The 22,201-nt window shown below is 40.8% G+C and overlaps 1 protein-coding gene and 1 long non-coding RNA gene across 3 annotated transcripts; one reads left to right on the top strand and one right to left on the bottom strand.

Annotated features, from left to right (window-relative positions):
• Positions 1-40: 40 nt before the first annotated feature.
• Positions 41-13,411, bottom strand: sesn4 (sestrin 4). 2 transcript variants are annotated; one of them, XM_084949384.1, is made up of 10 exons: positions 13,210-13,411; positions 6,087-6,269; positions 5,770-5,952; positions 5,387-5,635; positions 4,792-4,882; positions 4,542-4,666; positions 3,120-3,286; positions 2,855-2,999; positions 1,991-2,058; positions 41-1,754 (listed from the first exon to the last, which is right to left on the bottom strand). In XM_084949384.1, exons 1-10 carry the CDS (start codon positions 13,273-13,275, stop codon positions 1,685-1,687), a joined length of 1,347 nt encoding a protein of 448 aa, XP_084805510.1. In that variant the 5' UTR covers positions 13,276-13,411; the 3' UTR covers positions 41-1,684. The 2 variants fall into 2 exon arrangements, with proteins under 2 accessions (XP_084805510.1, XP_084805502.1); XM_084949376.1 differs by having other exon boundaries at positions 41-2,058.
• A 6,983-nt stretch (positions 13,412-20,394) lies between these two features.
• On the top strand, positions 20,395-21,963 carry LOC146392543 (uncharacterized). The gene is made up of 3 exons (XR_014802042.1): positions 20,395-20,627; positions 20,796-20,859; positions 21,248-21,963. It is a non-coding gene; the product is annotated as an uncharacterized LOC146392543 (long non-coding RNA).
• The last annotated feature ends 238 nt before the right edge of the window (positions 21,964-22,201 follow it).

Here is a 22,201-nt window from a genome sequence, read left to right as displayed (position 1 = left end):
CAGGCTTTTCTCTTTGGAGGAACAGACAACAGTAGGCAGATTTATTTTTCATAGAGCATCTTTATAGAAAAACATTTCTTCACATTTTCCAAAAAAAAAAAAAAACAACACATTTTTTTGTCTTTGCACTTATTCTCTTTTTTTAGGTTATTTATTTTAAGGTAAGGTCCTTTTTTTTTTTTTTTTTTTAAAGTCTACTAAAGTTGAACATTTTTAACATCCATCTGTGTCAAAGGCTCTTGCTGAGTTGCTGGGGCTTGTAGAAGGTGTCTGTTAGAAAACATGGGCGTTCACAGCTGCAACGTTCATCAGAACCGGCGCCGACCAACACCAAGAAAGAAAAACAAGAACTGTTCCCACTCGGGCAGGAAAAGCTTTCCCGCCTGTCAGCCGGGCTCGTTTCCGGCCCACGTTCAGCCTCCAGTCGTCACATCCTTCCACTTCAGCAGCACTCCAGTTTTAGCCTGAAGGCACCTGTGTTAACAGCGCTTTTTGCTTTAGTCGATATGGACTTCAGTTTCTGTTCTACATCCTGCAGTTACCAATTCTAAATCTACAGTCTGTCACACTTCTACAACTACCCAGGCCGCAGCATGACAAGTAGGTCCTACTGTCACCCAGAAACAAACAAAACAAAACGTACTCCAAAAGTTTACAAAAAAAACCAACAAAACAAAAAAAAAACTGTAAAAAGAAAAGACAGAAAGGAGATACAGGTGTTATTAACAGCTACTCTGCACATCGCTCTGCTAAGTGTACCACGGGTTCTCTGCTGTGATGATCTACTTCGATACAGTTCACACAAACAAAGAAAAGCTTTAACACAAAGCCCCGAACAAAAATCTGAACTCACATCATCACCACCGCATATCAACCTTAAGTGTTATTTATTTTTAAAATCGCTCCAATTGATTTTTTGTACTTTTGTGAAAGGTTGAGGTCTTAAAGGACCCGTGGTCTAACATTTAGTCTCTGATTTGATCGTCTCTGAAGCGTGTCAGTGGGGAGAAAAAACCCCCCCAAAAAAAAAACGTGGCTCAGCTTACTCGTCGCTGTAAGAAACAGCTTACTGACTTCTTCAGATTAGTTTCAGAGTCTCTGTGCCAGAGCTAAACTGAAAATATTAGAGCAATATTTCACTGAAATATCCTGAAACACGTACCTTCACTCAGAAATCGGGGCTGGGAAACAAAAGCAGAGTCTGAAAGTTTGAGGACAAACAGTCAAATCTTTTTTTTTTTTTTTTTGTTTAAACACGTCATAAAGACGAGACCCACAAACTCAGTATGTCTACTCATTAGCTACCTTGCATTATAAATATATAAAGTTTAAAAAAGTGCTTATTAAAAGAAAATATAGTGATGTGATAACTTCCAGCAGTGTCATTCTCATTTTTGTTCTTGACCAGCATTAATACGAAATGTCAGGGAGAGCAAAACGGTCGTCCTTCACAGTCCTCCTCCAACACTGACAAGGATTGTCCACAAAAAAAACAAAAAAAACCCCAAAGAACTGGTCTCCCATTAACATTCAATCAACGTGTACACAAAGATATACGTTTTTGGAAAAGCATAGTTAATACAAAAGGAGACTTCTCAAACTAAAGAGGAGAGTATTGGCCACTGGTAACACACTGCTGCTGCGACCGACTGGAACACAAGACGACAGGTAAAAATTAAAATAACTAGCAATAATTGCACATAACCTTCGAGAGCCAAGATGTCTGATAAGAGGACTTCACAATAAGATGAGTTGCAGGAGGGGTGTGGCACGCTATGGTTTAAATATACTGGATCTGAGGAGAAAAAGCACATTCAAAGAGGCACAGCTGCAAACGGTGCAGCTCTGTGTCCTTAAAAGTGCCGCTCTCATCCCACGTCACCGGCTGCTCTTCAGATGTCTTCATCCTCTTGTTTCTGGGTCTCTCTGTACCAGCGAAGAGTTTTAATGACGTGCCTCTACATCCTCTTAGGCAATCATGTACTGAGTGATGGCTCTCAGCGCGTACAGCAGCTCCGCCTGCAGCCGGGCCTCCATGATTAGTAAGTTTATGTGTATCTGAGGAGAGAAAAAACTAAACATTAACTGATGTTAGTGATAAGAAACAGTTTCTGGGAATGTGTTGAGTGGACAGGTTGAGGTGACCGGGAATGCGCACATTTGTTGGAGTTATGCTTCTAGTTCAAATCTGTGCTGTAGGGGGCGCCAGTATTACTCCCTGGTTTGAACAGGTAAACCATGAGCCACAATGCATTTCATCCTTCTGCACTTTCTCCCTGCTTTCCCGTCTAAAAGCTAAAAATCACAAAATATATTTAAAAATCTACACTGCAGGTACACCATAACCCTACACCCTGACATCCACCTGCAACATCCTGCAACTTTAATGGCCTGTTCAGTACTCTTGTTTCCAGCTCTTCAGTTGGTTCAGAAAAAAGCTGGCAGAAAAAGAACTGACCAGCTTGGAGAGACAAATCCCAGAGCAATGCAGGCACACCAGTACGAGCATAAAATACCTGAACTGGAACTGAAGAAGCTTCTTGGATGAGAGGTGAAACATCTTCAAGAAACTTAAAGAAGTCCAGTCGCTTTCTTTTTAAGCTCCTTAGACCAAGTATAAACCTGTATCAGTGTGGCTAGAGTCAATGCAGTTCTTTTCCCACCTGATTTTAGCGTTTCTTGGTTTAGTTGTAGTTGATAATGACCTCAGTTCAAAAGCAAAAGCTCTGCTGATCCTGCCAGATCCTTGTTTTCCTGCATTTGTGCCAAATTAAATATTGCGGCTCTCACTTCTAGCGTCATACGTTGTTTGCAGACATGACAACTTTCTTTGTAACACGAAAAATAGTCTTACCCTTTCTGAAGTCTTAAGTGGAGTCCATCTCAGCGGACACACTGGAGTTTTGGTGGAGTCCGGAAAACAGGCCACAGCCTTGACGTACAGCTTCAAATCTCGCTCCAGCAACTGGTTCACTTCACCGTAATCGTAATCATCGTAGCTGCGACCAAAAGCAAACACAACTTTAACTATTGAACACAAACAAAAAAAAAAAAGCAGGTTTCTGTATGTCTCCTGTATTTTTTATTTTTATTGTTTCGGCACAAAGTGGCAGCCTCACCGTATTCCTAACACACAGTGGATGTAATTCCAGATCGCCCTCTTCAGGTCGTCACTGTGCAATGAGGAGAGGGTGGCTACGCTCCTGAACCGGTCATCCAGGAGGTGCCCGATGTCAGAATACAATCTGTTGACTAAGGAGAAGCCGTGATCTTCCCAGGAATAGTCCTAGAGGGAAAAATCGGGGTCACATGAGTTTTCCTCATTGTACTACTAAGTGAGGAGTTCTGAAAATTGCAGTCAATTAGAAGAACATGACATTTTTTTCCTCGTGATTGATGCCAAACCTTTAATCTATAGAGCTTAAGTAGTAAATATTTGAAACTACTTTTCAGCATTAGTAATGCTTTTATTTGCTCTACTTTTGTTTTATTATGATCCCCTCAGGCTAGCCCCACCAATCTATGTACCATGCTGTTCTTCATTTTGTGGTTTCTAGAGGCATTCATTTGTAAAATGATCCAAAAGCGTTGCAGAATATGATTTCGTTATGATTCTTCAAGATTTCTCCCAGATATGTACTAAGTCCTATCTCCACACAGAAAGATCCTGGCCAGATGATGGAAACCCAGGCCCTTCTTGCTCTGAGGCAACAGTCAACTGTGTCACCGTGCTGCTTCCCATCAGAGAATTATGCCTTCTGCGATACATTTATTAGCGGACATCCCCTTCGCTTTGTTTTCAGTGTTTAGTAACTGCTAAACTACACGCTTCGGGCTCTTCCTGCCATGTGCTTCCTGAGCAGCTGCCTCACAAACCAGGTCTCTACTGTGGTGGTCCTCAACATCTTTCAGCCGCCCCTACAGAGAGGACATGATGCCACTAACAAGCACAAATGGAGGACAAGTTAAATGATGCCATTTGGGGGCAGCTTGAGCTGTGGGATTTAGCTTTTATAGTGAAAGTAGGAAAAAAGTAGAGGACTTGGAGAAAAGAGACTCCTGGCTCTCTGTTGTGCTACTTCTCCTGGTAACAAATACAGATTTTCTGGTAATTTACACAAAGCTCACATTTCTAAAAGCTATTATGTCTATTTTCATTTTATATTGCGCCTTATGAACTGGACCATGATTAAGAAAACGCATCTAATTAAAATATGAAGGGGAAAAAACTTCAGCTCACACCTTGTTAGTTATTCATCTCCTGTTGGTCTGTGAGCCAAAGCAGTGTGTTAAAATGTCAAAGAAAGTACTGATTAACTCACTCTGCCTCGGGCTGCCTGATACCAAATTTACATGTTAATTTGGCTCCAAGCATCTCAAAGTCCTTCAGACTGTGGCACAAATGCACTTCAGCAGTGGAGAGTAATAAAACTGTGCTAATGTCTTTAATAGACACCAGCCAGACAATCGGAAACTCAGAACAAAAAACAAAACCCTACACATAATCACACTGACACGTTCACTGCTATAAAGACACTCACCTGAACTCTGAACACTTGGAAGTGGTCCTCCTCCTTGCGTGCAAACTCCTGATAGCAAAAGTCAGGGTCTGTGATAAAACGCGAAGGATCTGCGAGGCATATCATCTCCTCCTCCTCCTCCGTGTCTTTAAAAGAAATGATGAAAGCAAAGGAGATGATGAGGCTAAGTAAGGAGTGGCAAACGCTGAGGTTACACACTGCGACTTCACTAACGCTCGATGAGTGAGTGGGAATGTCTCGGTGGTATTACCTGTCTGCTGGAGTGTTTGCTTTTCACGCTCTTCCTGGGACTTCTGGATCCTCTCCTTCAGACACGTCACATCACCACTTGAGTCCAGAGACTGCCGATTAAAAAAAAAAAAAAGTATCTCATCAAGTTAGATATATTAAAGCAACTGCTAAGGGCACAGAAATAATCTAATTGCATATGAAACATCAGAAAATATCCAACTGAATTTGATGATATTTATCAAAGGAAAAATACTGAACAAATTAATCTGTCATTTTACACTATTAAACATTTTTTCCAATCCTTATTATATGATGTAAGGCCAGTGAGATGCACTAAGCACTCTCACAGTAATTTGAGCCCATTTTAAACCGCACCTTATTTAATACTTAAATACAAATAAAAAATACACTCCTAAAATACATTTTCATCTGGTAAAACTGGTGATATTTAGTTTGGCTATTTTGGCCTTTTTCTTCTTATTCCTTTCCACAAGCACCAGTGGCTTGAGTGACACCAGTATTGCACATATTGGTCCTTTTTTTAAAGCTATTCTAACTATTTATGAACTAATTTCAGTCTATAGCTTCAGATATGTATATAAGTATATTTTTACCCGTCGTCGTGTTATGTGTTCGGAGGGAGTGGCGAGGGACTGAGGCACGTTGGTGTTGCCGTTGGCAGCATCAAAGGGGCAGAAGGTCGGCGGAGTACCGTTGGGAGATTTGGAGGAGAGAGGGACAAAGTCTGCGTCTGTGTCGCATCCAAACACAAAGCTGCAGAGGGAGTGGCAGTGGGCCAGGATCACCACGGCCTGCACCAGCTCAGCCAGTGACCAGCACTGCTCGCCCGCCTTCAGCAGCGTCTGGAGAGCAGAGGCAAAAACAAACACACATTTAGAACGAGGAAATGAAATAAAACAAAGCATCCAAGTATTTTATTTTTTTTTAAATACTTATACAAATGTTAAATTTTATCCGTGGTCTGTCTTTGCTGTACCTGGATATGCGAGCAGGCGGTGAGCCAGGGTTGGTGAGCCAGCACCTTGTTAATGTTGTCAAGGAGCCGAAGGCGAAGGGGTGCCGCCTCCAAACCCTGCAACCACTTGGGATCCCCGCCCACCCTCAGAAAATGCGTTGAGTGCAGGTACACCAGGTAGTTGCAGTGATGACGTGCTGCAGCCTGTTAGTCACAGGAACAAAGACGAAAACTCAAAAAAAAAAAGGAAAAAAAAAAGCTTTGTGTATGTTTGGCTGCATGATGACAGCTGGTGAGGGGTTTGAATGTATCCTAGAGAGAAAAGCCAGGTCACTAACCATGATGGCGATGTAATGGCGGTATGGCAGCGGCAGGGGGCCATCCATGTGCAGGATGTAATGCTGTGTGCGCAGGAAGCTCTCCAGGTACTGAGGGTGAGACGCCATCTGCTGGGACACGGCATCTACACTCCCCCTGCTGACCAGCAGTGACACTCGCTCCTTCTCACCATTCACCATCACCTGCAGAAACAGCGACAAGGACGAGAGAGACGGTTGGTTTCTGGAAGAGGGACCTTAAAATCATATTGTACCATAAGATATTGTTCTCCCATTTTGTGGGAAATAGCTATAATGGCTGAAACAAAGTGCTGACAGAAGAAAAAAAAAAATGAGAACATTAATGGCTGTGAAAAATCTTAAAATTATGCTGGATGAAGCTGCTCTGAAGAAGGTGGAGTTTGGACATCACTAAAGAGCGACTTTGACATTTTACAGACAAAACAATCGGTTAATCCACAATGGGAACACATTTATTTAGTGCCAGTTTTAAATAATAAAATATATGGGACAAAAAATAAAAATAATTCAGTAACCCGAGGATGACTTTTTGGAGTAATCGTTAGATCTGTAAGCAAAAACAGGCTAGACTTCTGTGTCCGTGCCATGGACCGAACTTGTGTTACCCCCCCATAAATGAGCTGAAAGAAAAACAGTCTTGGGAAAACAGCAGTGATACAGGCGCCACTGGCAAGTGAGCGCATTCCTTGCATTATTCCTTCTCCAAATAAAACAAGCAAACAACAGTAGCTCAGCTGAGAGCTCGTCAGACAAACAGACACCATGGCAGGTTGGCTGCAGCGGGGCCAGATGCTTCCTAGTTCAACACCACTTCATTATTATCAAACACAGAAGCAGCACTGTGGATTTTTTTTTTTTTTTTCTTCAAAAGGTACTTCTACTTCTGTGAAATGAAAATGGACAGCAGCCTGCTAAAACTAAAGGGAAAAAAAACACCCATGTTTTCCTTAGAAAAGGGGATTTACATGCTGGGAGGAAGCACAGACGAAGCAACTAATGTGAAAGTTGAGCTTAAGAGGCCTTTAAGAGGGAAGTTCATGAGCAGCAGCAGCAGCAGCAAAGAAATTCATAAGCCCTAACAGACAAACAAGGGAGCGACTGGGCTCAGGAGCCGGAGGCCAAGAGAAACAGACCCATGCGGAGAGGGGAGCTGGATCGCCCTCATGGGCACAGCCTCTGTCACCATCTTACAATCGGTTCTAGGAAAAGGTGTTTGGGAACTCAGCCATGAGCAGGAATCAGCTCCACTGTATGTGAAACACGAATGTGGACGGCGGTCATCAAAGCCAAATGTTTCCCTCCAGTTTGGCAAAGACTTCTCCCTTTAACAGCTGAACGTCTGTCAAGGATTACTACTGTCCTGTCAAATCAGACGCCTCAGCTTATGTCACAGATAGTCGTAGCAAATGGCGACTAGAAGGACTCGCTGCTTAATTTTAGCCTTGTACAGATCTTTGGTATTCAGCTCCATGTGGGATTTCACTTCTCCCTGCAGTCGACCAGGGTTTCCTCCTGATCCTGTAGGAGGCTCCACCTCTTGACCTATTATAGACTCCATGCTCAGATCTTAAAAAACATGTCAAGACAGCACAGATTTAACAAACGTCACACTGAGACTGACTTATTTGTATAAACTACGAGTTATTTTAACTCTAAGAAGAATGCAAGGGAATAAAATGAGCTGGCAGTGAATAACGCAAGCTTAGATACAAACCCTGACCCTCATTTATCTGTCATCATACATGAGAAATGGTTTGAATGGGAATGTAGAGTGCACAGGTGCCTGCCAATCAAAACCTGACAAGAGCACATTCACAAGAGTAGGTCTGATTAGTATGCTGAGCTGCAGAATCTAGGTTACAGCTCCATCAAAGCGCTAACTGGCTCGATGGGGCCTGCACCATGAAGAAAACACACCAGTCAAATAATTAACATGTAAGGAGATCTCGCCTGTTTTTTTCCTAGTCTTTTCATTCCGGCATGAAATGGACTCCAACATAGATCGATCATACTTTTAGGCAAATACGAAAAACAATGACCAAGATGTGCAAGCACAGAAAACTTCTTTATAGGACTAATTATTTTCCAAGTAATTTTGCTGGACAATATAAAAGATGTACTGTTGTGACTTTTTGAAATATTACCAACTCAGTGAACAGATAAAGTACACACTGGGGACACTCAAGTTGCTAAAATTACTGTTTTATATTATTATGCACTAGTACCTGCAATGAAAGAGGAATCCTGCCTCAAGTGTATACCCTTCTCCCTCACAGTTCATATTACATAAATCAGATATAAGAAAGTTAGACACCATTTCATTGGCAACAAGCTGGAAAGGGCTCAGGATGGGTTAGGATTATGATGGAGGAGAGCACAGAGGCTACAAAATAACTTGCCATCAAGAAAGGAGCTGTGGCTGCTGCCATTTGGAAGTTTTTCAGTATATTACAAAAACCCCCAAAAACAAAATCTTGTTCTGACCCCTCAGACTCAGACTCAGCAAGCTCAGCCACACCATAGACAGTATAAAATAGGGATGTACGGCAGCCGATTGTTTGGTGTTTTAAAACCAGATTATATGAGCAGGAGACTGACTGTGGCAGCAAACCTCACGATTTCTCAAACACAACTTGTCAGCCAATGAACATATCCTGGATTATCCTTTTAACACTTAAAATGACCAAAATTTATAAAACAGCTCTAATGATTCAGAGGGTCCAAGGGCTGTTTTCCAATCCATTTCTATAGGACCGGTAATCTTTTTACAACACAGTCAGCTGTGAGAAAGAATGCACTGGCTTCTCGTTTTAGAGCCTGAAGCTATCTCCATGTTTATGTATCTCCATCTGTCTATGCTTGTTTGTGATTTTATATTTTAAATACTCCCATGAGAAAAATAAGCAACTGTAAACATATATAAAAGGGAAAGCATTTCAAATCAGAGATGGGTATGGTTAACAGTTAAACACCAGTCTACAATCCCATCAACATTATGACAAACCCTCGGCAAAATGGGAAACTAACCCTGAAAATGGCACTGACACTCACCCTGCTGATGCATCTTTTCTCGGTGTGATTACTTCAGCTAAAAAGGTTACCGTTAGAGAAGTCAAAGCCAAAATTAAGGACTTGTGCAAAGAACTAAAAACCCATGGTGCTAAGCAGTATTGTCAAATCGTAGCAAACACCCTGCATTCGTCATCACACAGAAAAATACTGACTACACTCATAGAAACACACAGAAATCAGAAAAAGCAACCCTCTAATTGTCATATTCTGTTAATTTTCAAATCTGAAGTAAAATAAGCAACAAACCTACTCTTTTAGAGACTGAGGAGATGGGATTTGCCATCACATAATCAAAGAGGAAATTGGTATTTTGCGAATTTTCAAACATGTCTGGACAAATACAAGGTAATAAGTCAAACTGAAACAGGAACTACAGTGGATGTGAAGGCATTCAGAAAGCAGGAAATGACACATCCTACAGGTTTATGGTGTCTGTTGAGGACACAGAAGCAGAAATCAAATAGAAAACAAAGAGCTTACAGTATGCTCATCAATACATTTCAGGGCTGCCACAAACGATTATTTTGATAGTCGACTAGTCACCGATTATTTTTGCGATTAGTTGACTAATCAGATCATGCATCCATTGGACGTACAACGTACAGCTTATTGCACCAGCATGCATCTGCTCTTATATAACTATAATTAGCTTACAGCTTTAAGTGTTTAAACTAAAAAATAAAGACAAGATGACAGTTTATTAAATTTAATGAAGTTTGCAGATTGTTTCGGTGAAGTTTAATAAACTCCTTATAAAATCCTTAAAATATATCAGGACACTGGAGTATATTCTCGAGCATCTGGCACTTCTGATAATCAGTTGTCTGCTTGACTTTTATTCAGCTGTGTAAAAACTATAACTTTAATCTCAGCCAAACCGATTTACTCAGGAACAAATAAAACACTAAAAAAAAAGCCAAACAATCATTTTTAAGTTATCTAAGTGACTTATATATAATGTTTAACCTGAGTAGCGAAAGACAGCGGTGGGTTTGAAAACAATTTGCCGGGAGTCCAGTGTTCTCACGGGCTCTAGTGAGCCTTGCCCCCGGCTAGCTATCGAGCTGGTGGGTAACAGACGTCTCCGAAAACGTCAGAGCGCTTTTGAAAATATGTGGTGTCTTGATAAACTGAGCAGGTATTTGATGTTTACACAGCTACATTCTCGCCTGAAAATATGTTAAACGTTTATTTTGTGACCCAGCAAGAATAATAAGAGTAATATTAAAACTAACTAGCTGCCGCCATTGTTGGAAACTGAGCAGGGCTGCGCTATGAATTCTGGGACAGAGCTACTTCTTCTTCTTCGGGGTTTAACGGCAGCTGGCATCCTTGTACATGCAGTGCTGCCATCTTCTGTTTCAGTCCATTATTACACTCTTAAATCCTACTACTTATTCCTGCGTTGCGTCGACTATTAAATCAGTCGTCAACGATTTTAATAGTCCACGTAATCGTGACTAGTCGACTAATCGTGGCAGCCCTAATACATTTCATTTCAAAAATCCTAAATTTTGCTATTTTTTCATGTCCTAGCTCTGTCTTGAAAGTGATCTATCTTTATCCAAACTAATCAACATTTTCTGATTTATATGCGCTGTGGGAAAAGCTTTAGGCAGATGCATTATTGTCCCAATACCCAGCTTTATTGTTATTGCCTGATAACAACCCAGAGAAGCTGCACATAGCTTTGACAAGGCGATACACTCCTTATTGGCCACCCACATGAACAAAAAAAAAAATTGCACTGAAAGAAGAGAGAGAAAAAAGGGTAAGTAAGGGTGGGTGGTCATATAAAGAAGCATCATGTCTGCAACTGTGTATGCTATTACAAAGCATATTGTGGTTTCACATGTACACTCTGAAGCCTATCAATTCAGCTTACAGTACACGCAGAAACAAAGCAATTTTTTGTAGTCAAAAACAGGCCTGAAGGGGTGACATTAGAGCGTTGCTGTATTCAAATCACAAGATGCAGTCAAACTTGTGGCTTGCCTGCAAAATATTAACATAAACAACCCACAGTAGGGCCTGTTGTGAAAGAAAAAGATTCACAGGTGCAGATCATTTGACATTCAAAAGAAATCTCCTTTTTCCTCAACACAGGAGAGGACAGATAATTTGTTTATTGATCAGAAAGGACTACGGATGAAATGAAAAACAGGGATGACGTCACCGAGAGGAGGAAAGGTAAAGGGAGACAAAGACAGGCTTTGATAGCTGGCTGACAAACAAGCAAGGCTAGGAAGGAGAGCGCTGGACTAAGATGACACACAAAGAAGAGAGGAAAATTACACCAGCAGCCGCTTCAGTGTGTTGGTGCGTGGTGGGCTGCAGGAGGGGGCTGCTGCAGATATAGGAGAAGGACATTCAATCTGCATTCCTTACTGAGTCTGGAAGGGGTTCATCCTCATCATGCGCCCACCTTTATCACCAGAAGAAGCAGCTTGGGGGGTGGGGAGGTGTTGCTCTTGCAACCTGAACTTGGGGAGTAGTGCAAAACAAACCAGCTGCAGCCAAGATTGGAAAAGGAGAAGGAAGGGAAAGAAGCTGGAGCTTCACATACAACACAACCAAGATAAACAAAACACTGTGCTGCAGGATGATTGGGGGGGGGGGAACAAAGGCGAGCATACATACTGCACATGAATGATGGGACCTGTCAGAAAACATGGCATGCAGGTAGAGCAAGGACACTGTAGGGGTAGAAAAGACTTTCCCTGATAATTAGGTCTCACAAACAAGCAAAAGGTTTAAGGTTATCAAATCAAAAGGCAAATGCACGGCCAGTATATATTGCTTATCGTTTGTCTCCAGTTGCAGCAAATTTATGTAAAAGTATAGCAGCAGTAAAAAGCAGCGCATATTAGTCTTTAAACACAAAGTAGCTGCTCACATTCCTGCTTGTTTTGTTCCATTTCTGGACCTCTAATCTGCAGCAAATACGTCTCTTTCGGGCTACAACTTGGGACAGCGCCCCCCTTTTGTTGTGAAGTGGAAAAACACCGGCAGAGGAGAAAAACAACTTTGATTGGCAGTCCAGTTGAAGCCAGCAAAAAACAGCACAATAAAAAAAAAAGTTGCCAACATTTAGAGGCACCGCAAGCGACAAAACCCGCACAATGCCCGTCAATCCTTGAGGATTAGGCATGTCTACACGTCCTGCAAAACCCGTGCTTGTGTGTTATTTAGGAGTAAATATATGGTGCTGCATTACTTCACAGCCACTTCTCTCCCCAAACCTTCAGATGATGTCATCGTCACCTGCAGCTTTCTCCTCACACTGCACCGTCTCATCGGGCTCTTAGTGCACGGACACGTTAATAATCCGCAAAAGCGAAGCCAAATTTAACACAAATATTAAAAGGAAGTGTTTAAATCTTCTCCCTCCTGTGGCAGAACAAAGACAGAGCCGTCATCTCGCCGTCTGTGCGGTTAGGGTAATGTGTTCGGGCCTGGTTTTATTAACAGAAAATTCAAAAAACCAAAAAGAGAAACAGGTAAATTTGTGGCTTTTATCGGTCAAAAGTAAGCGTTAAAACGGCGAGAAAGCGCTGCGAGCTTTACGTGACGCTCTAACGGCTGGAGATGGAAACCGAGCTCAGTGCGTTCCTAACCCCCATATTCAACCACTAAAACCCCACTTCTCCGCCGTCAAAATGTCACCTAAGTCAAACTAGCTTTCTTTGTGAACTGTTAAGCGTTAGCGAGCTACAACGTAAGTTTGCTGCGACTGTTTTTTCCCTTTCCTTTTTTTTTTGTCGCTAATGTTAGCCAACTGTTCGTTAAAAACTTTGAAAAACAGTTAAATGCAAGGTAGCCGTCGTCTATCACCTCGTTTTAAGCTTTAAAAGGCATTGAGGGTAAATTCAAGAGCTGCCAAAAAAAGGAGATGTTTTCTTTGATATAAATGATCCCTTAGGCAAATGAATGAACGCTACTGAGTTAGCCGCTATTAGCTTCAATTGTCTTAAAACTAACTTGCCCCCTCCCCCTTCTCTGTCGAAAGTCAGCTAACCTTATAACCTACCTGTTTCTGGACTCGCTGGCACTGGGTTCTCAGGGGGTACTCCATTTTACTCGCACAGATGATCATTTTCCAAAAAAAGTGTGCTATTTCATGGATGCGGCTATGTCCTTTCTTGGTGCTTTACCAGCTAGCTAACAAAGGCAGAGAGCCGCTGCTGGCTTCAGTCAGTCTGTAGCTGCAGACCGGACTGAGACGAAAACCTTCCTGCAGCTGAGCTGACAGCTCCAGTAACAGTGCGTCCAATCAGAGCGCAGGGGGGCGGAGCTCCAAATGCTAATGAACATCTGCAAACAACCGAGCAGAGAGAGGCGAAAACAGGCCGGGCAGACCGCGGGGCTGGACTACTAACTTACCCTGGGACGGGAAAGTTACTAGGAAGGAGCACTCCGTGTTATTTTAGCTGCCACTAAAGACTTCAAGAACGCACAGGTTCCCCTCCCCCAACTTTATTTTCATCAACATCATAAACAGAACTGCAAAAAAGTCCACAGATGAAAGAAAAAGAGACAAACAAGGAGAAGAAAAAGCAAACAAGAGAACAAACAAAGCACTATACTAAACACGATTATATGTAATAATGCCAGGGTGGAAATTAGATGCATCTTAATTCTTTGTCTTAACTGCTTATCCATTTCAGAGGATTAGTGAGGAGGAAGTGAAGGTAGCTATGAAGATGATGAAGAGTAGAAATGCAACTGAATGCCTGTAGAAGTGTGGAGATGTCTAGGGGAGAGGGACTTTTTAACCAGATTTTTTAACGCAATCTTGAAGAATGAGGAAAGGAGAAGTGTACTGGTGCCAATTTTTAAAGAACAAGGGTGATGTGCAGAGTTGTAGCAACACTTAAGCCATGAAGCTGTGGGAAAAGGTGTTAAAGTTAGGTTTAGAAAAGAGACACTGGGATTAGTGATGCCAAGAGGGCACATACAGATGTGATGTTTGTTTTGAGATTTTTGATGGAGAAGTATAGAGGAGCTCAGGAGCTGGACTGTGTCTTTGTGGGTCTAGAGAAATGATCAGAGAAGCACGTGAGGGTGGTGCAGGGTATGTATAACGACAGCAAGACAGTGGTGAGGTGTGCAGCTGGAATGACAGATGGCTTCAAGGTGAGGGTGGGATTACATCATGGATCACCATTGAGGCCCTAATTGTTTGCAGTGATGGTGGACAAATGAGGCCAGAATGTAGTCTCTGTGGACTCTGATGTCTGCAGATGACTTTTTGATCTGTAGTGAGAGTAGAGAAGAGGTGGAAGAGGTATGCTCTGGAGAGAAGAGGAACGAAACTCAGTAGAAGCAAGAAATGACACGTGTGTATGAGAGGGAGACAGGTTTAACACTGAAGCTAGAAAGAGCAGAGGTAGTGAAGGCGGACGAGTTTAAATACCTGGAGTCAACCATCCAAAGCGACAGATGGGGCACAAGAGAGGTGAAGTTGAGAGCGCAGAGAGGGTAGAGAAGAGTGTCAGGGATGATTTGTGACAGAAGCAGAGCAGTCGCAAGAAGAAGAAAAAGATTCAATAAGGAGAATGGCTTTATGTCTTATTTTTACGTTACATTAGGAGGTGCTATATTGTTTAGACCCATCAACAAAGCCTGTATGTGGTTCCTGATTGTGGAATTTTACAAAAGTATTAAATCATTACTTTTCTTTCTTAGCTGTTTATCCATTTCAGGGTCGTGGTGGGGTTTGAACATACCACAGCTGTCATGGTGTGTGAGGCAGGGTACACCAGCCCATCACGGGGCTAACACACTACCATTCACACCTACAGCCACTTCAGCATCACCAATTAACCTAACCCCATGCATGTCTTAGGACTGGGAGGAAGCTGGAGTATCCAGAGGGAACCCAAACAGTCACAGGGAAAAAGTCCCTACCTGCCCAGTGGTTTTAAACCCAGGACCTTCCTGCTGTGAAGGTTTGTACAGCAAGGAGGTCAGGATAGGTTCTTTTCAACTTATTTTGGGTAAAGTAAAATATATTTTTTATCTTGGTATTGTTTATAAAGGTAGCTATACCTGTTCAAAATAGTGTGTTTATGGTAGAAAAACTGATGAGAAATACTTTTATTTTCCAGCCCACAAAAGACACATTTACAGTCTTATTAATGAATCTTCACCTTTATAACAGTATTTTGTACTGTAACAGCACTTCTTGGTATATCTGAAAATGACTGTGGGTAGGCAGGTTCCCACTTTTGACATTTTTCTTGGTGTAGACAGCCCCTGCCCACACTGGCTGAGGTTATGATGGTTAACTAAATTTAAACTAAAAACTCAACCAACTGTGAGAAAACAAGCAAAAAACATTTTAGTAAATTCAAATCAAATTAACAGTAGATGGTAGTTTGGGGGGGACTATCGAATCTATAGTGTGAACCTTTGAAATGAACTAAGGTGAAATAAAACATTTTTTTAACAACAAAAGTGAAAATAAACGAGCAAAGTCATCCAGGAAACTGAAACTACACTGATTTTAAAGCAGAAGTTAACAAACATACAAAATAATCCCAAGTCTGTGTAGTAGGTATGTTTAGGTCAGGTTAAGTGATGTAGTTGTTATCCGTGTAGTAGTCTACCACAGGTTCCTATGTTTGGGAAAAGTCCTCTGTCATCTGATTTATCATCAGTTCTTCTCTTATATATTTATTGTTAGACGAAAGAAGCTCTTAGCATGACACCCACAACGTAGTTAGTTGTAGTTTGCTCTAAGGCATCGGCTATAAATACACCCTTGTCTTGGTAGTTTTGATATAAATCTGATATGATATGATATTAATCTGATACCTGGAGTTTGAAAAAGGAGCATTTCCAGCTTTTGCATGTGAAAGTTATTCAGTTAATCTGCTTTCAGGTTAGAGATTAGGAGGTGAGTTGATTTTAGGCCTGCATTGTATATGCGGAGATATAAAGACACCCTGGCCTCGTGTTTTGTTTTGTTTTTCAAGCAGGGGGTGTTCATGCCTTGCTCTTGATTTCCTGTTTACTGACATTAACAGGCATTTTCATTAAGACTGCAAAAGGCTGCTAAAAGACTGCAAAAAAACACTCCATCCAAGTTTTCAACACATGTTTTCTGGTTTTCTCACCATTCCTCCTTTAGAGACACCAGTAATTTTCATTGTGACTAATCACAAGGACTGATCATCATGTCTGATAATCAGTCTTCTCAGTTAATGGCACAATATACAATGTTATTTTAGACCACATGTGATTTATACTTCCATAAAGAAATGAGGCTCCTAGTTTTGGTTTAGGGGAAAGAAGCTGACTAGCTTGTGCAGAGCTCCAACCTCAACCTCAAGCTAACCACGGGGATTTACAGGATTTAAATAGGGGGAGAAACAATCAGTGTATGTGGGGGTGTATATGAAATCAGGAGATTATATCAGGGGGAAAAAAATACCCTACTAAATCATCTGATAATTCATTGAGTAATCCTGGATAGACCTCAGGAGATGCTGCATGAGGAGACATTGCTGTCTTGTAACAATAAGCTGCTACAATAAAGCAGAAGATTTAACTGTGACTTAATGCATTCTGGTTAGACATAGGCAATATAAAAGATGGACGTAGCTTCAGGGTTTCAGGGTGAAATGCCTGAAATCTGCAAGGGCGACTCCTGTGGATCCAAAAAGATTTTTGGCTGTAAAGAAGTCTGTTTTAACTGCCCCACATCTTTATGGGCTCTGTTGCTTCACGTCACACTGAATAAATCGTGAATTTAATGTTGTAAATTATGATCATTATTAAAAAGGAGGATTATTCAGAACATGCTCACAGACTAAAGATTTGTCAGTTACAGTCAAATCCACCCCTGCTTCGTCACATCTGGTCTCAAATCTCCACGATGCCGACAGCGTAATTGCTCAGCTTGAGCCTTCATAAAGAGGATTTCATGTCTCTAGCCATACATACTGAAAGATTTTGGGCATGCAACCTATGCAGATGTCCTTGCGTGTAGTCCCAAAAAACTGCTGTGCATAGCCTGACAGTGGTAATGCTGTGCATTGGGCAGAATGAAAAGCACAGGCAGTGTGGCCACACTGGGGCAGGTTTCATTATTTCTAACACTTAGTTTCACTTCTCCAGGGCAGTAGCTAAGCAAAATGACCAACAACAACAACACAAACACAAACAAAGAGAAGCCCACGGATCACACATTTTTGGCCCTGAACCCTGGAGGGAGTAAACAGCTACAGCAGGGGAGACAACAGTTTGCAAAGCCCATCATCGAACCAACACACAACCATATCGGCCCTCTACCAGGACCGATGGGTGCTGTCACAGTGGCTTCATCCGTCCTTTATGCTTCTCCATCTGTAAAAATGCTTTATTATTTCGAGTGGTAATAAAGAACAGTTTCTCACACAAATGATGGCAGTGGACTGAACTACCAGTTTCGAAAACTTTAACTTGATTGTTTTTGATAAATAGTTGTATTCACAGAGTTCCACTGAGGGGGACCTTTTTCCAGAAAAAGGGAATCTCCCTTTTACCCCTGTAATTTCCCCCTATGGCTGCATTGGCACAGCAACACAATTAAATGAAACAATCAAATTTCAAAATTTGATCGTAGCAACACCATTACAGCTAACGCACTAATTTTACATAATTCAAAAATCTTGTGTAAAATCTTCATGGAAGGATGTGGTAGGAATACTGGCACAAGATGCTTAGCAGCTACACAGACCCGTAATATTCCACAGTGTACTGTGTCCAGCCATTAACCAACCGGTATGGTAACATTACCAAACTGGATAATTCCACTAAAGCTGAAGCAACAGAGCCAGTGCAATTAAGACGGATGGATCAATTACTGACTTTTCAAAGCCACAAGGGGAAGTTGAAATAAAACCACACATCCGATTAAACAGCTGAGCTTCATAAAATGTGGCTTATCTCCAACAAGTCTGTAAGTCACGCAAAACTTTGCAGAGGAGATGGTAAAATCTCAATCATCTTGCTGTCACACAGTGAATCAGTTAAAAGGAATGATCTGATGTAGCACACAACCAGCGCTGATTAAAGTTCCTCTTGCCATGTGATATACACAACTGACCACTGCATTCAGAGCTGTTTGACTGACCCTCAGCGTTGACCCAGCAGTTACTTTTTGTATGGATGTATTCAGTCCACTCAGAATGAGCCATTTGTGTATCAGAGAGCTCACTGCTATACTGGTTGAAATCCAGTTGCTTTCTGCGTGCAGGAGTCATAACTTTCACTAACATTACAAGCACTTCATTTCTATTAAGAATTTAGTAACATTAAAGTAATATTTCCCAATTTCCAACTTGTAAACATATAAAAGAGTTCACAAAACACAAGAAAAGAAACCATATAAATATGCAAAAGATTGCTTATAACCACATATTTCCTTGCTATGACTTGATGTGTTTGTAAAACAAATTTGCTAAATAACTAGATTTTCTTTAAATCTGAAAACTGGAATTCCTGGCACGCCAGTTTTAAGAGAGTGTGGGGGAGTATACAGGGCCATTAAGCAACATGAAGGCATTGTTGCCACAGCCATGACTCATCAAACATTACCACACAACAGCTTTACTAACTTTAGTCAGTCCATCTCTATTAGATTAACCCGCAGTTTGCACAAACATCATGTGAATCTAATTGTGTGCCAGACAGAAGCAGTCCAAACTGGAGCTGAATTAAATAAAGAAAGAAAAAAAGTAAAATGCCTGAGAGGTCATTTAGACTGAGGAGGTTTTTCAGTCAGACATTAACCCTCACATAATGAAGCTATTTGATGAGTGAAATGACCCAGTGGGTTCATAATGACCCACATTATATGGCTCTATTTGTGTTTATCATGCCTACACTGTTTATTGTATGACAGATATTCTAAAATGCCCCAGTATAATTAATTATAGGTTTCAATTGCTTAAAAAAAGAAAGAAGTTAACCTGAGCTGTTTTCATCATCACTTGGGCCATAAAGTATCTGCCTTGAGGCACTGGCAGGAGTACCTTTTGGTGCTGTGAGCCTGTTACCCACACTGTAAAATGTAATATTGTGTTTAATTAAAAAATATTAAATAGGCTGAACTCAGTTTTTATCACTTTGTTATTAGAACTCGATTTAAATAAGTTACCAGTACATCTTATGCAAAAATGCTGATAAACTCAATTTATTTGAGTTGTCTTAACTTAGAAAAACTAAGTAAGCTGGAAGTTTTGCTTCTCAGTGTGGAAGGATGAAAGATGTGTTTTGAAAATGCCACGTCACTACCGTCCTCCTCCCTCTCGGATCAATCCGCATGTTCGTGGTGCCAGCATTTGTTATGGAATATGTTGAGCAAACCTGGAAAAGCGTCAGCTCAAGATATTATTGTTTTCATTGCTGTGAATCTTTATCTGATACACTGACTTGGTGAGTAAATGTTTACTCTTATTCAAACTGATTTTGTGGCTTCTCTTAGTTTAGCACCAGGTTTATAATCTTGCTAGCTAGTTAGTGTTAGCCTAGCGTTGCTGCTGTCGCTGGGCTCATGTTACTTAAAAATTAACACCACAGCCTTAAAAACCTTATATAAAACTATGTCTGTGAAATTTTCTGTTGATTGTTTGAAATAAAAAAAGTGAGATAAGAGCCCAGACAAAATTCTTCGGGAGGTGCAGCCGTTAGGGGTGGGGTGTGGTGTGGTGTGGTGTGGGGGGTATTTTCAATCCATAGCCATAACTAACTAACTAATTATATATATATATATATATATATATATCATGTTTAACCTGAGTAGCAAAAGACCGCAGGGGGTTGAAAACAATAAGCCAGGAGATAGCTGTGCTCGCAGACTCTATCAAGCCTTGACCTCCCAGTCAGCTATCGCGCTGGTGGATAACAGAGTTCTCTGAAAACGTGGAAGCACTTTTGCAAATATGTGATATTTTGATAAATTAAGTAGATATTTGAGCATTACACAGCTACATTCTCGCCTGAAAGTATCTTAAAAGGTTATTTTGTGACCCAGAAAGGGTAGTCTGGGGAAAAGGAGGATCGCATGTGTCGGCCACGGTTGTCGGAGCCTGTGCGTACTTGTAAGCGCGGCAATGGCGGAGTAGCGCGGCTAAAAAACTTATTACTTTTTCTGGGTCACAAAATAAACTTTTAAGATATTTTCAGGCGAGAATGTAGCTGTGTAAAGTTCAAATATCTGTTCGATTTATCAAGACATCACATATTTGCAAAAATGCGCCGAAGTTTTCAGAGAGGTGTCAAATCTAGCCTTTATTTAACAACATAAGCAAACTCTATGTTACAATGATTGCACAGCCATTAAGGATCAAATCAGTTTCTGAAAAATGTTCTGCTTTTTCTCCCTCTGCTTGCTTCTTACTGTCTTTGAGGCCCCGGACCAGCACTCCTGTTGTTGGACAGAAAGACATCAACTCAGTGGTAAGTATTTTGGTTTTCCAATATATTAGCAACTGTCAGTGACATTTATATTAATCAGGCTGAACTTTAATCATACTTTAGATCAGCCTGTTTTACTTATTGTTTTATTTGTGCTTTGGTTTGGGGAAGTTGATTCTTTACTGATCTTTGCCTGTCTTCTGTTATTAGACTTGAGATATGACTGCACTATGCTGTTGCTGGTGACTCCAGTTAATTCTACAAGACATGCTGTGTAAGTAAACAAACAACAACAGTTTGGTCTGCATTTCTTGAAAGATCACATCCCCCAAACTTAGTTTAGAGGGTCTACACTGTAAATAGTGAAGTCTGCAAGTTTTCTTTTGTTTTGTGCCCAAATCATTTTGCACATCATTAGAATGAAAGTTATTGGCCATGTTTGCATAGCCCTTTTTAAAATGATGCTTTCATGACATTATTGTATGTTGGGTGGTGGTCACGGCTATCCAGACTGACAATTGGGACATTGAATGTCACCTCTCCGGTGGGGAGGGAGCCTGAGATTGTCCAAATTGGAGTCTATTTTATACCAAATGCAGAAAAAAATGTTTTAAGAAAGCAATTAAGTTCATGTTCCAAAAAATATCATTGTTTGCTTGCAGGACAACAGGAGAGATGAGTCCTCCGTCACAGATGGTGTGGTCAGTGAAGATGGTCGCCTGCAGGTTCAAGCTCATTGCATCTCCAACCCACATCCACTGCCACTGTACTTAAGGGAAGTTAAAGACTTTCTTCTGCACCTACATTTGGATCACCTCGATCCATGATAGTCATTCAGGCAGTAATGCCTGGACTGGAAACAAGCCATCCTTAAAATATTACAACATTCCAGCTCATGTGTTGGAATGAAAAACAAATGTGTTGTTTAAATCAGAGACTGCACTTGTGACAGAACAACAAATATTTTATTTTGATTATATAAGTAATGTAAGTACAAAACAAACTTGTGGTAGGCCTAAACTTATTTTCAGAATAATTACATCTGAGACTTTGTTTCATTGTAAGATTATAACAGTGATGGCAATATAATTGTTTGTTGTTCAGCAGAACAGTGTCCAGTATGTTGGCTGTTATACTTTGTTGTGTTTGAAAATAAAAGTTGGGCTCATTTTAACATCATTACAAAAAGTGTTGTTAATTATTTTTAATCATATTCAGGTTACCACAAATTGTTTTTTCATTTAGTTGAACTTGAAATGTTTGTCAGTAGGTAAACAATTAGTATTGTACAGTCAGAAATATCAAGTTATTCTTAATACTGCAGACTTGCAATGATGGCTGTTGTCCTAACAGTCATCTTAAGTAAGCTTTACTTAGTTTTTTTTGAGGCAACGAGTTTCCTTAATTTTTTTGAGTTCTGGGAACTAACAACGTTGTACAGTGTACTCAAAATGAGTAAGTTGCCCTAACTTGGTCATCTTACGTAAACTTGATCCAATTTTTTTGAGTTCTGGGAACAAATGAGCTTGTACAGAGTACTCAGAATAAATAAGTTGTCCTAATTTAGTCATTTTTAGCTAAGCTTTACTCAATTTTTTTGAGGCAACGAGTTTCCT

This window comes from Perissodus microlepis, chromosome 2 (genome assembly GCF_051167445.1).
Source record: "Perissodus microlepis isolate ML-2025 ecotype Zambia chromosome 2, ASM5116744v1, whole genome shotgun sequence".
Lineage (NCBI taxonomy): Eukaryota > Metazoa > Chordata > Actinopteri > Cichliformes > Cichlidae > Perissodus > Perissodus microlepis.
Note: the sequence above shows the minus strand (reverse complement) of the source record. Positions and strands in the feature narration are given on the sequence as shown.